The following is a 13,678-nucleotide window of genomic DNA, read 5'->3' on the forward strand; positions in this document are numbered from 1 at the left end:
TATTTCAAATGATTCAAAATGCTTTATGATTTTGGGTTTTTGTTTTTATTTTCTTGTTGATTTTTTTTATTTTGGGTTCTTTCAGAAATTTAGCCTTTAATATATATATATTATTTTAGGGTTCTTTTCTGGATAGTGAAACAAATAAGCAAGGAGAGCTGGTATCTGGTATCTTGAGTCTCAACAAATAATTGAAGTGACAAACAGTTACACGGCCACGAAATAAATAAAAAGAAGTTCAAGGGAAAGAAAGAAGGCAAATAGGAGAAAATAAAATAAAAAGATAAGACAACGCTGAGTAAAATATATATACACACAGCATCATAGATGACACTTCCAGTCCTTAATTATAAATGCCACGTCTCTTCCTACATCTTGATAGAAGTTAGAATCCACGCCATCATCTGAAAACCTTCAAACAAGCAAGCAGCATATCTGCATTTCATTTGCATATCCGTCACCCCCACAAACTTTATTGCACCGCCATCAACGGAGAAAACTCCATCCCACCTGGACATGCATGACAGACCGAAACTCGTTGATGGCCAGGAAAAAGGCTTGCAGGTGCACTAAAGACCCATCACTGGACATATAGCACCGATACTAATCTTCAATAAAGAGATGCCTATGATCAAGCTTGTACAGCATTAAGCAATTGCATTCAGGAAAGCCACTAAACTAAGGTACATTGCTATCCGTTTTCTTATGTAGTTCAATAAAACAGCTCGATGCATCAAGGCTTTTGAAGAACAGGAGACTAAGTTGAAGGAGGCGGAAAAGAAAAGAAAAACCTCAAAACCACGCACGCGCGCAGAAGAAAGGGTGTCATTCTTTTAGCAGCCAGTTAAGGGGACTCTGGTTTTAAGGTCAATCATTTAAAAGTTCTGGGTTCGACAATCCAATTCCAAGAGACCACCGATTACCTAGTAATAAAATATCCATGAAAAGGACACATGCCTTTGTTGTTACTTTCAGGATTACATTTCATACTTGTGCAGTGGGGCAGGGTACTTTTGCAGTTTATACCATGCTCCAATAAAATTATGGTTCTGGACGGTTCAGATTTTCTTTTGCAATTCAATAAATTATAACAAAATCAGGGTCCATTAAGTGTCGATTTCTAAGAGAGGCAAATTCAAACCTGCTCAATCATGAGTCATCATTCACAAGCTATTTTGGTGTCAAAGCTACTGAGGCACAGCGCAAATGCTTGGAATGCGGAGATTGGATAGCGGTAATCCATGGTAAACAAATCCTTTCCAACTTTGCCAAATTGGAGGATGATATTCTCATGTTCTGGCCCAGCTGGTCCATTTTCTGGGGAAACAACCAACTGAAAGTTTTTCACTGAAGCAACTGTAACTCGTCCATGGAAGTTTAAACACCAACACTGGAGCTGTTCATGCCACCTTGGAGCCTTGTTTTTCAGCACCAAAGCTCCTTCTCTCTGACTGGACAAGGATCCTGATCGAAAGCTCTCAACTCGGTTTGACTTTGACCGGAAAAAGGGCAGTGATGGTAAGAAATCTACACTGTGGTGAGAAAACTCGGTCTGTGTGGGAGCTATTCCACCAGGTTCAATGGCAGCAGCGGGGATGGCATCCATAATGCAATGCATTCTCCTAGGACCCCTGCTTGATATGTGAGAGTTTTAAAATAATTAGCTAAGCTTCTAGGAAAGCATATGCTTAGTGATTCATGGTCCAAAAAATTAATGCAGATCACAATTTTATTTGATGGAAACGGCCAAGACAGGAAGGAGATAGCAGTCCATTCACTTATTTCCAAAGACAAGTCTGTAAATTGTCGGATGTGCCTAAATCTTTACCTGGAACCCAATACATTCAATTCATATGAGATGCTAGCCACTGGGTAATTGCCAGTAGGGACTCTTGGAGAAACTTGTTTCAAATTTACTAGCCTTGAGGAGCGACTTTTTGTCATTTTGGCTCCAGCATGAGGGGGCTGTCCATCAAAGACCGTGAACTTGGTTCTGAGAAAATTGGATCTTCACAGGAGAGAAAATGTTAAAGATTCCAGCCAGTAAGAGAGCTAAGAAAACTTATTCTGTGGGCCAATTATATCATACCTAAGTTTCCCAACATAAGCACCGCTTCCCTTTGACATATCATCAGTAACTAGAGAAATGATATAATCCGTGCAGGTGGGGCGTCTAAACTTGCGCGCAGCAAGAAGGAACTTCCCGTCTTCAGTTAATGCTGTGTTAAGAAACAAACAAATTCAAAAGGTTGAATTCTCCAAAGCTCAAAAAGCTACCAGTAAAAGCCAGGGCCTCTTAAAATCCAGTGGTCAGCCAAATTGACTGCCTCAACAAACAATTTAAAAAAAACAAGGACTAACAACGATGCACGGATAATGTGAACCATGAATCTAGTTCGCTACATGGGCAACTTAGGAACATAGTGACCACCATTAAGATCCTACTCACCATTATTTAGACCGAGATAAAGACGGTATGTTTGAGCGGATCTGCACCGCTTTATGAAGCACTGAAGGAGAAAATCCCTTGGACCAGGCTGCAAACAATAAGAATCAAATGAGACAATGCACGAAAGGAGTTCCAAGAGGAGAAAAGAACAAACCAATCATGAAATCCAAACTCATGAGGTGGCCAGGCAAAAAATTCCCAAATTACAAACAATAACCCCAATTCCATATCAGACTCATGGCATCATTAAATCAATTGGAGGGCTGTCACTGCTACCATCAATCCAACGTATTTAGCACAGGGCATAATAGTTACAGGCGTTGCACCATGGTGAGGAAATTTATATATCAAAGAAGAAACAAAATCAGCATCACTACACAAAAGTGGAAGCTATTCATCATTGTGGACCTACACCGTCGAAGCAAAAGGAGGTCCAAAAAGGGTATTCACTACTCTTTCAAGGGTGTTTTCGACTAAGTTCCTCCCTAAAACCTGCAGAAGGTAGTGGAATTGTCTTATTCTGAAAACACGCGGTCCCAAATCCCTTGTCATTGTAATTAGCATTTGGACGAAATGGTTGAAAACCCAAGCATAGAAATATCCTTGACAAGCGAGATTTCAATAAACACCACTACTCATCGTTTATCAGACATACCATTTCCCACTCAATCTGCCTAAATCTTCTGTTGACAAGCGAGATTTCAATAAACACCACTGCTCATCGTTTACCAGACATACCATTTCCCACTCAACCTGCCTAAATCGTAATCAATTAGAAAAAAGTTTGTGGGAGATGACCAAATCACAGTTATCAAACAAACCACAACTATAATATCACCAGTAAAAAAAAAATAAAAAATTGAAATCGTGGTCTACAAATGAATTCTTCTGTTGCATCTTTTAGCCCCAAACATTTTCTACTTGATTGTAAGTTTGCAACCTTGACCATCACTCGAAAGTCTAAAGTCTAAACAGCATTCTTCACAAAAGCAAGGTAAGAATAACATATAAATCTCAAGACACAAAATTTATCTCATAAATCCATTTAGAATGACAATCATTTAACAATAGCCAAGACCAATTAAAACCCACTATAGATAACCAGAAATGAATTCAATTCGTCATCAATCTATTATCAAATCACTAAACTAAAAAAAAAAACACTTTCCCAGAGAAATTAGAGATCAAAACACAGAAACCAAAACCATGAATCCCGTTTATAATTAACTTACAAAAACTCAGGATTAAAGCAAACAAAAGTACATAAAGCTACCTGCTTGACAGATATCGGGAAAGTGAGTTTGCCAGAAAGTTCAGGGACTTTAACTAACTCTTTAGTTATACGTCTCCAACTCCTACAAACCCCAGCACAAGCCACCACATTTTTTCTTGGTGGCCAGCTGCTCTCCGATTCTTCTATTCTAATAAGCACTTCTCTTAATAATTCTTGTGGCAAATTAGCCCAACATGAAGTAGTTTCTGCACCACATCCAACTCCAAACAGACTCAGGTCTGGTGCTGAGCTGTACTGGACCACCCTGTGTGATCTTGACCTGTTAATTATGCTCTTAATTGCTGACATTTTTTTTCTGTGGAAATCTGAGAGTTCTAAGGTAAAAAAAGAACCGGGTTTTTCATGTTTGGTTTTGTTGCAGAGAGATCTGGGATTAGGGTGTGTCAGAGACAGGGAGGGAGATGGGTTGTGGATGTTGATGGAGGAGAGGAGGTCAGGGAGAGGGAGAGGGCTATCCTATAAATATGATTAACAAGAAGAACCCCCTTTATTAGTAGAGAGTAATTACACTCCTCCTAACCTTATCTTTCTTTCTTTTCTTTTCTTTTTCCTTTTTTTTAATAATATTTTACTAACTACGAAGTACTAACCTTATATATATATATATATATATTTAGGATTAGGTTAGTTGAGTTAGAATCAACCCGCCGGCTGTTAAATTAACCTGCCAAATTGATTTGTGTTTTAAAACAATGATTGGAATTCTTTTGTATTTATTTCAATATTCATTAAATTTAAATTGTTAAATTAAAATTGAGTAATTTAAATTATTTAATAAAATGATAACAATTTAATTTATTGCATTTTCCTTTTCTTATATAATTTAAATTATTAAATTTAAAAATTAACATTGAAATTTGAAATAATAATAATAATAATAATAATAATGTTAACAATCTAGTTATCATTTATGATAAATTAATGTCAATTTTATTAAAGAGCATTTTAGAATTTGTTTGAGAAAATCTCATGAATTTAAAAGAAATTCTTTTTAAAAAATAATTTTTCCCTCCATGAATTTATCACGCAATATGAATATCTTGCCATTTAAATAATTTATCATGCAATTTAAATAAGAATAATAATAAATAAATAAATAAATAAGAGTTATCGTGCAAAAACTTTTGGAAGCATTAATCGTAAAATATGAAAGAATTTTAATTTCTCCTTTAATTGTGAAAATCTTCAAAGCTTACACGCAGGGATAGAGGTCTGTCTGTGGCATGTGTGATTCTGAATATCTCAAAACAAAATGAATGCCAGGTGTCTTTCGTGTGAATTTCTATATAAAATTGGTGCCGCATTTAATTATAATTATTTTAGTTATTGGGTTTGGATTTTGTTATTATATTCTTCCAACTCCATTGTGGACTTTTTTCCTTTTCATTTTTTCTTCAATTAAACAAATATCTTATTTAGAGTTTATTTTTATATTAAATTTAAAAATTATAATTTTAGATATTAAATTTTATATTTCATCCAAATCATTCACTTGTAAATTATAACGTTGTTGCAGATAAAAATACCCCCTTCTTATTTTCTTAAACATTGAGATAAAACTATTATCTTTTTTGTTTAAGATTTTTGAATTATACAAATTGTATAGGATATTGATTTTTTTTCCAATGAGTTACAAAAAAAACAATGGTGATAATATATATATATATATAGTATTAATTTGATTTCAGATTTTCATAAGATAATTGTAATAATAAAAATATAGAAATGATATCTTATTCGAAATCTTATATTACTTAAAATGTTACTTTCCCATATTCTCTGCGTAGAAAGAATGATTTTAAGGGGGGAAGTGGCCATTGACCATAAACTTTTACAAGAGAGAGAGAGAGAGAGAGAGAAAATCCGTGAAAAATGGAAGTGACAATTCTAACCATACTTGTTAATCATAAAAAGTAAATCATAAGTCATACCCTCCTCTAATTTACAATTATTAAAAAAAATTAATGTTAAAACTATATTTTCTAAAATATCTATATACCCATCTTTTTTTAGAGATATTTGAAGTAATAATATTATTAGTAATATTATCAATTTGAATTGAATAATAACATTAAAAACTACTAAAAATAAAATTAAAAAGTACTAGAAATTTTATAAAAGTATCAAAGATAAAAATACAAAATATAAAAAACTAGAATCATATTTAAAAATATAATATTTAGTAAATTAAAATTAAAAAAAATTATTATTTTTATCAATTTTAATTGAATGATGAAATTAAAAATTACTAAAACTTTTACAAAATAATCAAGGTTAAAAAATAGAAATTCAAATAATAAGAATTGCATTGGAAAATATAATATTTGGTAAATTATAATTAAATAATAAAGTTAAAAATAAATAAAATTCATGTAAAAGAACCAAGGCCATAAATTAAAGATAAAAAAAGTTAAAGACTAAGGTGGAGAATGTCCATAACCAAAAGGATAAAGCTATATTTTTTATGGGAGTAGAGGAAAAAAAAAAAACTATCGACATCAAACTAAATTACTAATTAAAACATGTGTTATACCAATAAAACTTTTAATAACACAAAAAAATGATATTTTTGAATGTAAAAGGGTCACCTGCATTGTCTAAAGACATAAATACCTCCCACATGCCATAAAGTATGCCATACTCATGCTCATCTATTTAGTTTTTTTTTTAGATAAATACAGAATTGCTACTAGGTTGACTTTCTAATTACAAAAAACAAATTATTGTGAAAATCCTAAAATGCCCCTTGACCTTGGACCTTTTTTTTAAAATGATTTAAAGTGTATTTTTGTAGCTTCATTGTTCATTTGAATTATTTTTTATTTTTTATTTTTTAAAAAATATCAAAGTGTCTCTCAACTTTAATTAAAATAACCAAAAAAAAAACTTTGTAAAAATACCCTTCATACCGGGTTTGATTTTTGTATCCTAGAGATATTCTGGTTATTCTACTATGTAATAAGATAAAAAAATATTTAATCATTTTTAGTCAATTTAAAATTACACAAATGGTGAAAGGACTTCAATGACTTTGAAATCTAGTGTCAATTTTTTTGGACAGCGAAGTAAAATTATTATTGCACTATCTTTAGTAAAAACAATGTTTTTGAAAGTGGGGCTATAGTATTTTTCCAAGGGGTTTTAGTTTTTTTTTCAAAAACAATATCTCACAAAACCATCATTCAACATTTGTTTTTGGACAAGCTATGCATATTTATATTTTATTTTTATTAGTTGGGATTTTTTGATTAAATGAAAAAAAAAAAGAGAAGCTTTGTTGGTTTCAGTTAATTTCAACGTATCTTTTTTCATTTCAAGACCGATGGATAGAAAACAATTACTTATGTTTTTATTTGTGATTTTGATTTTTAATTGATAGACATGTTTTATTTTTATGAATTATTATTTAGAAAAACTAGAGATTGAACCCAATCATGTATAGATTTGATGTTTTACTTAGCCAACAGCTCATACATAGTTAGGAATATTTTTTCTCTATTAAATCAAAGATATTTTCTACCTAATTAAATAAAAAATATTTTATCTTTTATCGTGTAAAAGATTTAAAAATGATTGTCAGGGTGACTTTTGAGTCCTCGTCTAGAAAATAAAAATAATAAAAAATGGGTTATCATTGGTTCTTCATAAAAATAAGTTCTCAATCTTTCTTCTTCATAATATATTTATTTTTAGAGTTTCTTTTTAAATATTATTTTATTTTTAAAAAAATATTTATTTAAATATTAAAAATTCTCTAAATCCATACAATTTTTTTTACAGGTATCAAGTACCAATTACCGGTTATTTTGACAATAAAAAATCAAATTATTAAAACTAAAAAATTAACTAATTATCCAATAAAACCACTTAAAATTTTCAAAATATCATCAGTTTAATAACATTTTTAATATAAAATTAATCAAATATTTAATATTTATTTTAAACTTAGTTACATATAAATATAATTATAACCAAACATTCATCGATTTATTAATATAATTTTTATTTTTAGCATTTGTTACTGTTGTTGAGACTTTAACGTGCATTTGGTAATCAAAATCAAATTTCCCCACAACATCACCGGGCAACACGCAAAAGCGTGTTTTTTGTGCTTCTGGGTCAAATATAAGCAGCGTTTTAAAACCCGTACACGCTGTAAAGTTGACCAGAGCCGCGGTTGATCCCGAATCAGACCCAATATTAGTTGAAACAAAAATTGAAAAAACAGATGATTTTGTTAAAATTTCAAGTTGATATGGTGGCCTTGTGGATTTAGGTCTTACCTGGCTATCAACTCTTTAATTTTTTTTATATTTTTTATCAAAATAATATTGTTTTAATTTTTTAGACTCAACTCATGATCAAGTTTTATCCTTACATTAATTTCTATCTCAAATTTTAAAACTATAAATACAAGTACTAGTATAATATAGTTACTAGTTACGGGACTCGTGTTTACTTGCGAGTAAAATATTTTTATTTTAAAAAAATAATTATATATACAAGTTTTTTCAACAGAAGTTTAAAAAATCTAACTTCAAATAAAAAAATTATATATACATTTAATCTAATAAATTAAGAACGATATATGCAATCTAACTTCAAATAAAAAAATTATATATACATTTAATCTAATAAATTAAGAACTATATATGCAATCTAACTTCAAATAAAAAAATTATATATACATTTAATCTAATAAATTAAGAACTATATATGCGTATAAATAAATAAAAAGTCATTAATGATACTTAAAAATAAAAATAAAAAAATCAATCTGTAGATGTAAATCAAGATATTTAATATTAAAAGATAAGATATTTATATAATTGTATTTGCTAAATTTATTTATTAAAATATTTTTTTATACATAAGTAATTGATAACACAAATAGAGATACAAACTAAATTGATCAAATACAACAAAAGGGGAAAAAACTATCATGCAAAATTGCACATAATATAAATATTATATGAAAATATTTTTTTTAATTTTAAAAAATAAAATTCATCCATTCAAAAGAAGAAACATTTATAGAAAAATCAGAAAAAACTTTTTAAATTTAAATGCATAACTAAAAAATTATTATTATTTAAAGATGCTCTCAAAATAAAATGAAAGAGAGACAATATACTAATTTAAATAAAAATTAATATAGAAAGAGAAAAAACTATAAAAAATTATTATTTTTAAAAAAAAATTTAAAAAAAAGCTAAAATTAGGTTTTACTGTGCTTGACAAACCATCCCCATAGCCCATTTTGTCAAGGCAGGCTCATGCAATGGAGCCCTTACCCTGAATGTTTTTTTTTTTTTAAATCAGACAATATATCATTTCATTTGCCTATATTTTTGTTATTATGGTGGCTAAAAAAATTAAAGTTTAAGTTATGTTTACCTTAAAACTCATTTTTTCAATCTATATTTGACCTAAATCACCTATAAAAATCATAGGATAACAAGCTTATTTATAATATTAAAAAACTGCCCAAAAAACCAAAATCAATCTGAATTCAAAGATCAATCTAAGCTCATATATGTTTTTTCATCAACTTTAAAGATAAAAAAACACTCAATATGAACTTCTCTCATTAAATGAAATAATTCAATACAAAAAATATTTTTTTCTTTCTACTGCCAGAATCTGATGACCTTTTTCTTTTCTTTCTCAACTAGGAACTAAAAAATAATAAAATAAATTTTTGTATTAAAATTGAATTGGAAAAATATTAAGGTATTGAGATTGTATAATTTATATGATTTTTAAAGTTCAAGGACCAAAGTGTTTTTTTCGCAAAACTCTTGGCTTGCCACTCAATTTAGATGTCTTTTTTCATCTAAGTCTCTTTTTTTTAATCCTATTTTTTTATAAGAAATCAAATCAATATGTTTTCCATCTGAACTAAACCAAAAAAAAATTAAAAATTAAATTTAAAAAATATAAAATTTTATATGGACTATCCACAATAACATAAAAGGATGAAAAACTCATTCCTTTTCAAGTAATACTTAATATTAACAAATATAATATTTGCCTTTAAATTTTTTATTATAGTGATCTTGCATTCTTTGCTTCCTATCTCTTTCTCTCTCACGGATCTCATCCCTCTTTCCAAGTTTCTTCTTGCAATTATAAGTTCTTTTAAATACTTTTTTACATAAAAAAATAATTGATTTATGTGAAAAATATCAATTAAAGTCAAGAGAATTCTTCTAACAACAACAAAAAATTAAGTCATTATTCAATCAAAACAAATAATATACTAAAAAAAATAATATGGATTAATATTTTACAGGCAAGTAGATGAAAGAAAATATGAATTCATATTCTCTAAAAGAATTCCAAATTCCTTTCTTTTTTTTAAAAAAGAAGAATTTAGTTTAATTTTAAGAGTGAGTTTGGATATTTACCGGTTGAATATCATGTGAAGGAGTCCAAGAAAAATGAAAATAAAGGAAACCATCCTTTACTGGCTGGCTTTGTGATGGGTCACAATTTCTATAAACTTATCCTATTTAAAAGGCAACAAAAACTATAATTCAAGATAAGATTATGTCTTTCTTAGCGTCCAACTTTAAGTTAGGAAGGGGCAAGATTTTACCTAACTTTATGTTGGATAAGGACGAAATTGTGCATAGCTCTATGTTGCGCTTGTGTGCACTAGCACCAAGTTTCATGTGGGGGTAGGCGTGTCTGCTCCCAACCCTATATTGGACAGGGGCACAACCGTGCCCTGCTCCATATTAGGTTTGGGTGCACCCACGCCTATCCTATATTGGGTTAGGGACGTGACCATACCCAACTTTATGTTTGGTCGGGATATAGCAGTCCCAGACCATTCTTGGATGCCGTGACAAGCTAGACCTGATTCCTTATAGGTTTAAGGTATGACTTACACTCAACGTCTCTCGGGTTGAGTGTATTGTTGAAGAGTCGCTTTACATTGAACTTTCCATACCCTGAGTTTAGATTAATAATTATAATGCTCATTATAATCTTATTAAATACGAATAATCAATCCATGTTTCCATTAATTAGATGTGATGATTCGAATAAAAAAATATTATTATCTTAATCATACGAGATTATCTTTTTATCCCTTTTACATTGCATAAGATAATTCAAATTAGATAATATTAAAAAAATAAAAATACATAAAAAGAAAAATCAACCGACAAAAAAGAAGAAGACATTCTTAGCTTCTTCCCCTCACCTTTAAATTTTCTTCCCAAACCTTTTATCTATCTTTATAAAAGCTTTTTAATGTCTTTATTAATGTTATTTTTTATACAAATATCCATAGTACTTACTTAATTCTTAAAAAGTCCCCTATCAATATTCCCACAGGACTTTGTGTAGACATTTATTTAAAAAGAGCTTTATGTCCCCTAGGAGAAGATTTACTAAACAAGAAGCCTACATGGTTTTGAAGTAGATCATAAATAATGTATAAAAATTTCTAGGAATAATTATTTCAAAATATTCCTTGTGAGTTTTAAAACCTCGTCCCTTTGTATTGCCATAATAGCAAATTTCAGTATTTACTGTTAATCAATTTGTTTTAAGTTTTTTATTTTTATTTTTTTAATTTCTTATATTATAATTAAGGACATTTTAAATATGAGAAAATATTTTGTCAAATCTTCAAACTTAATTATATTTATAATTTTATAATATTTCATAGAAGTACTGTGATTTGCTCTCTCTCTTTCTCTTTTTTTTTTTTTCAATTATCTTGATTGTTTTCGAATTTATTTTCTAGTAATGAGATTAGTAATTTTTTTTCCCAATTGAGCAATAATCTGGACACACACCGAATCTTTTTTTTGTTCTACCTCGTGATCCCTCTTTTTAACTCATATCCAAAACCATAATGGAAGAAATAAAATTGGTCACTATCCCCATAAGGTTATAAAATTCAGGTGGACTATTGGTATCAAAATTTTCATTAAATCGTTAGTATCAAGTAATTATCTCTGTTAAAAAACTAAACAGACATAAAAAGTTGTTTCGTAATCCAGAAGATTCAAGGTTTAACATAGGCCAAGTTTCAATAAAAAAAAAAAATTTGATTGGGTTAAAAAATTAAATAGGTTTGGAAAAAAATATTATGTTTTTAAAATAATATATTTTTTTATAAAATAAAAAATTAATTAATACAAGTTAATTTAATTATTTATCTTTAATTGATATAAATATTATATTAATTATAATTTTAAGAGATATAATTTAACTGGTTAGGTATTAAATTTATTTTTTTAAAATTATTAATTTAAATTATATAAATTTTAAAATTATTTAAAATTAATATAATTATTAATTTCAAATTCATAAAATTAATTAAAAAATATATAAATTACTTCAAATATCTATATTAAAAAAAAACTATGATAATTATAGCTGAGGAGTTGGAAAATAGCAGGTCCCAGCCCCACATTAAAAAATATCTCATGATATCTAATCCTAAGGATTCTATCACCTTAGGGTCCCACATCAACCGGAGGTTGTCTATTTCGGTCTCTCTCACCACCTTAGGGTCCCACAGCAACCAGAGATTGTCTATTTGCATCTCTGTCACCCTCAGTAGACTCTGTCGATGGGTGGATAGAACAAAAACAAACCAAGCTACTCTTGTGTTTTGTTCGGGCACCAACGAGGAAAGGAAGAGGTCCATGGCTGGGTGCTCTTGTTTGTTTGTTTGTTTGCGTTTTTTAACTGTATCACTGAACTTGTGCTTTGTTACATCAAGAACATACATTTCTATGTTCCAGTGCATCTTCTTGTTGATACCTGGCGGGTCATCACTTTGTCCTCCTCCGGCAAGAGGTTCAGGTAGCTAGCTAGCAAGCCACCGATGCGTACATGGTTTCTTACACGCTTATAAATAGCAAAACCCTGTAGAAAAAAGAGAAAATACAGGGACATGGAGACCAATCCTGTGGAAGAGAGGAACAATGTTATTTCACTCGGTCGGAAGTACGAATATATCAAGATCATTCTAGAATAGTATAGTTAAATAGAGTTAAAATGATATTATTTTAAAGAAAATTAAACAAAGTCATAATCCAATGAATCACATCGAATTCATTTCCTTTCAATTTAATTAAAAGCATGGTTCAGGAAAGTTCATCAAGGGCAGACCAAATTATTCATAGAAAAGAAGGATGGGAACACCATTTTACAGTGTATTAACTGAATGCTAACACGATCTGTCTCGTCAAATCAAGGCACCAAGATGCTAGTGTAGAGGATAAAAATCAACCGAGTATATGATGATTGATGATGAACCTAGCTTGGTCTTCTCGCTTAGCCCTTTCTCAAATTCAAAGCAGCCCCGATTGATTTAGCTACGGCCTCCGAGCGAACACGAAGCCTTGTGATAAGAATGGGTAAAGTATGGGGTGTTTATGCCTTGCCTTGAATATGATAATTGGATGTCATGTCAATGTATAAAGTGTCAATTATTGAATCTCAATAAAACTTCTACTTCCAGGTGTGCTCGGTTCTTTAATAATGAAATAGTTCTAAGCAAACACAAGAATGTCAAAGTGTGAGAGTTGCATTTGCTCATAAATGCTTTCGGGCCTAATTTTTACTATATCATTTTAGTTTCTTACTTATACTATATACCCTGCATATGTGTGTATGGAAATAGAATGTATAAAATGGTGATAAATAGCAACCCACTTTCTTATTAAACCTAAGATCCGATTGCCTTGAATTCTCGAGCTAGGTTTTAGAAAAAAACAAAAAAAAACAAGAGGAAATTAACCTTGTGAACTCAACATTTACTTATAACCTAATTAAAATCATTGATTTTTTCTTAAAAAGTATTAAATTAACTTACTTTATTCTTAATCTATTTTAATCCATGTTTTCTATCTTGTCTATCCTAAGTTGTCTTAAATGTCCCGTGATATCTAATTTTTTATTGA

The 13,678-nt window shown here is 29.7% G+C and overlaps 1 protein-coding gene across 6 annotated transcripts; it reads right to left on the reverse strand.

Moving 5' to 3' along the window:
- Positions 1-170: 170 nt before the first annotated feature.
- On the reverse strand, positions 171-4,241 carry LOC105132421 (tubby-like F-box protein 3). Of its 6 annotated transcripts, none has more exons than XM_011035919.1 (6): positions 3,723-4,241; positions 2,450-2,537; positions 2,090-2,219; positions 1,829-2,008; positions 1,142-1,634; positions 171-603 (listed from the first exon to the last, which is right to left on the reverse strand). In XM_011035919.1, the coding sequence occupies exons 1-5, from the start codon at positions 4,029-4,031 to the stop codon at positions 1,160-1,162; spliced, it is 1,182 nt and encodes a 393-aa protein (XP_011034221.1). In that variant the 5' UTR covers positions 4,032-4,241; the 3' UTR covers positions 171-603; positions 1,142-1,159. The 6 variants fall into 6 exon arrangements, with proteins under 6 accessions (XP_011034221.1, XP_011034220.1, XP_011034219.1 ...); XM_011035918.1 differs by having other exon boundaries at positions 171-608; XM_011035917.1 differs by having other exon boundaries at positions 171-625; positions 3,723-4,240.
- Positions 4,242-13,678: the final 9,437 nt, after the last annotated feature.

Source organism: Populus euphratica, unplaced genomic scaffold (assembly GCF_000495115.2).
Source record: "Populus euphratica unplaced genomic scaffold, PopEup_1.0 scaffold85.1, whole genome shotgun sequence".
Lineage (NCBI taxonomy): Eukaryota > Viridiplantae > Streptophyta > Magnoliopsida > Malpighiales > Salicaceae > Populus > Populus euphratica.

Bases quoted from the DNA above. Each gene is read 5' to 3' on its own strand.
- LOC105132421 (XM_011035919.1), bottom strand. From the start codon at position 4,031: ATGTCAGCAATTAAGAGCATAATTAACAGGTCAAGATCACACAGGGTG. The intron at 2,538-3,722 runs GTAGCTTTATGT...TATTGTTTGCAG, and splicing joins TCCCGATATCTGTCAAGCAG to CCTGGTCCAAGGGATTTTCT. The intron at 1,635-1,828 runs GTAAAGATTTAG...TCACATATCAAG, and splicing joins TTGAATGTATTGGGTTCCAG to CAGGGGTCCTAGGAGAATGC.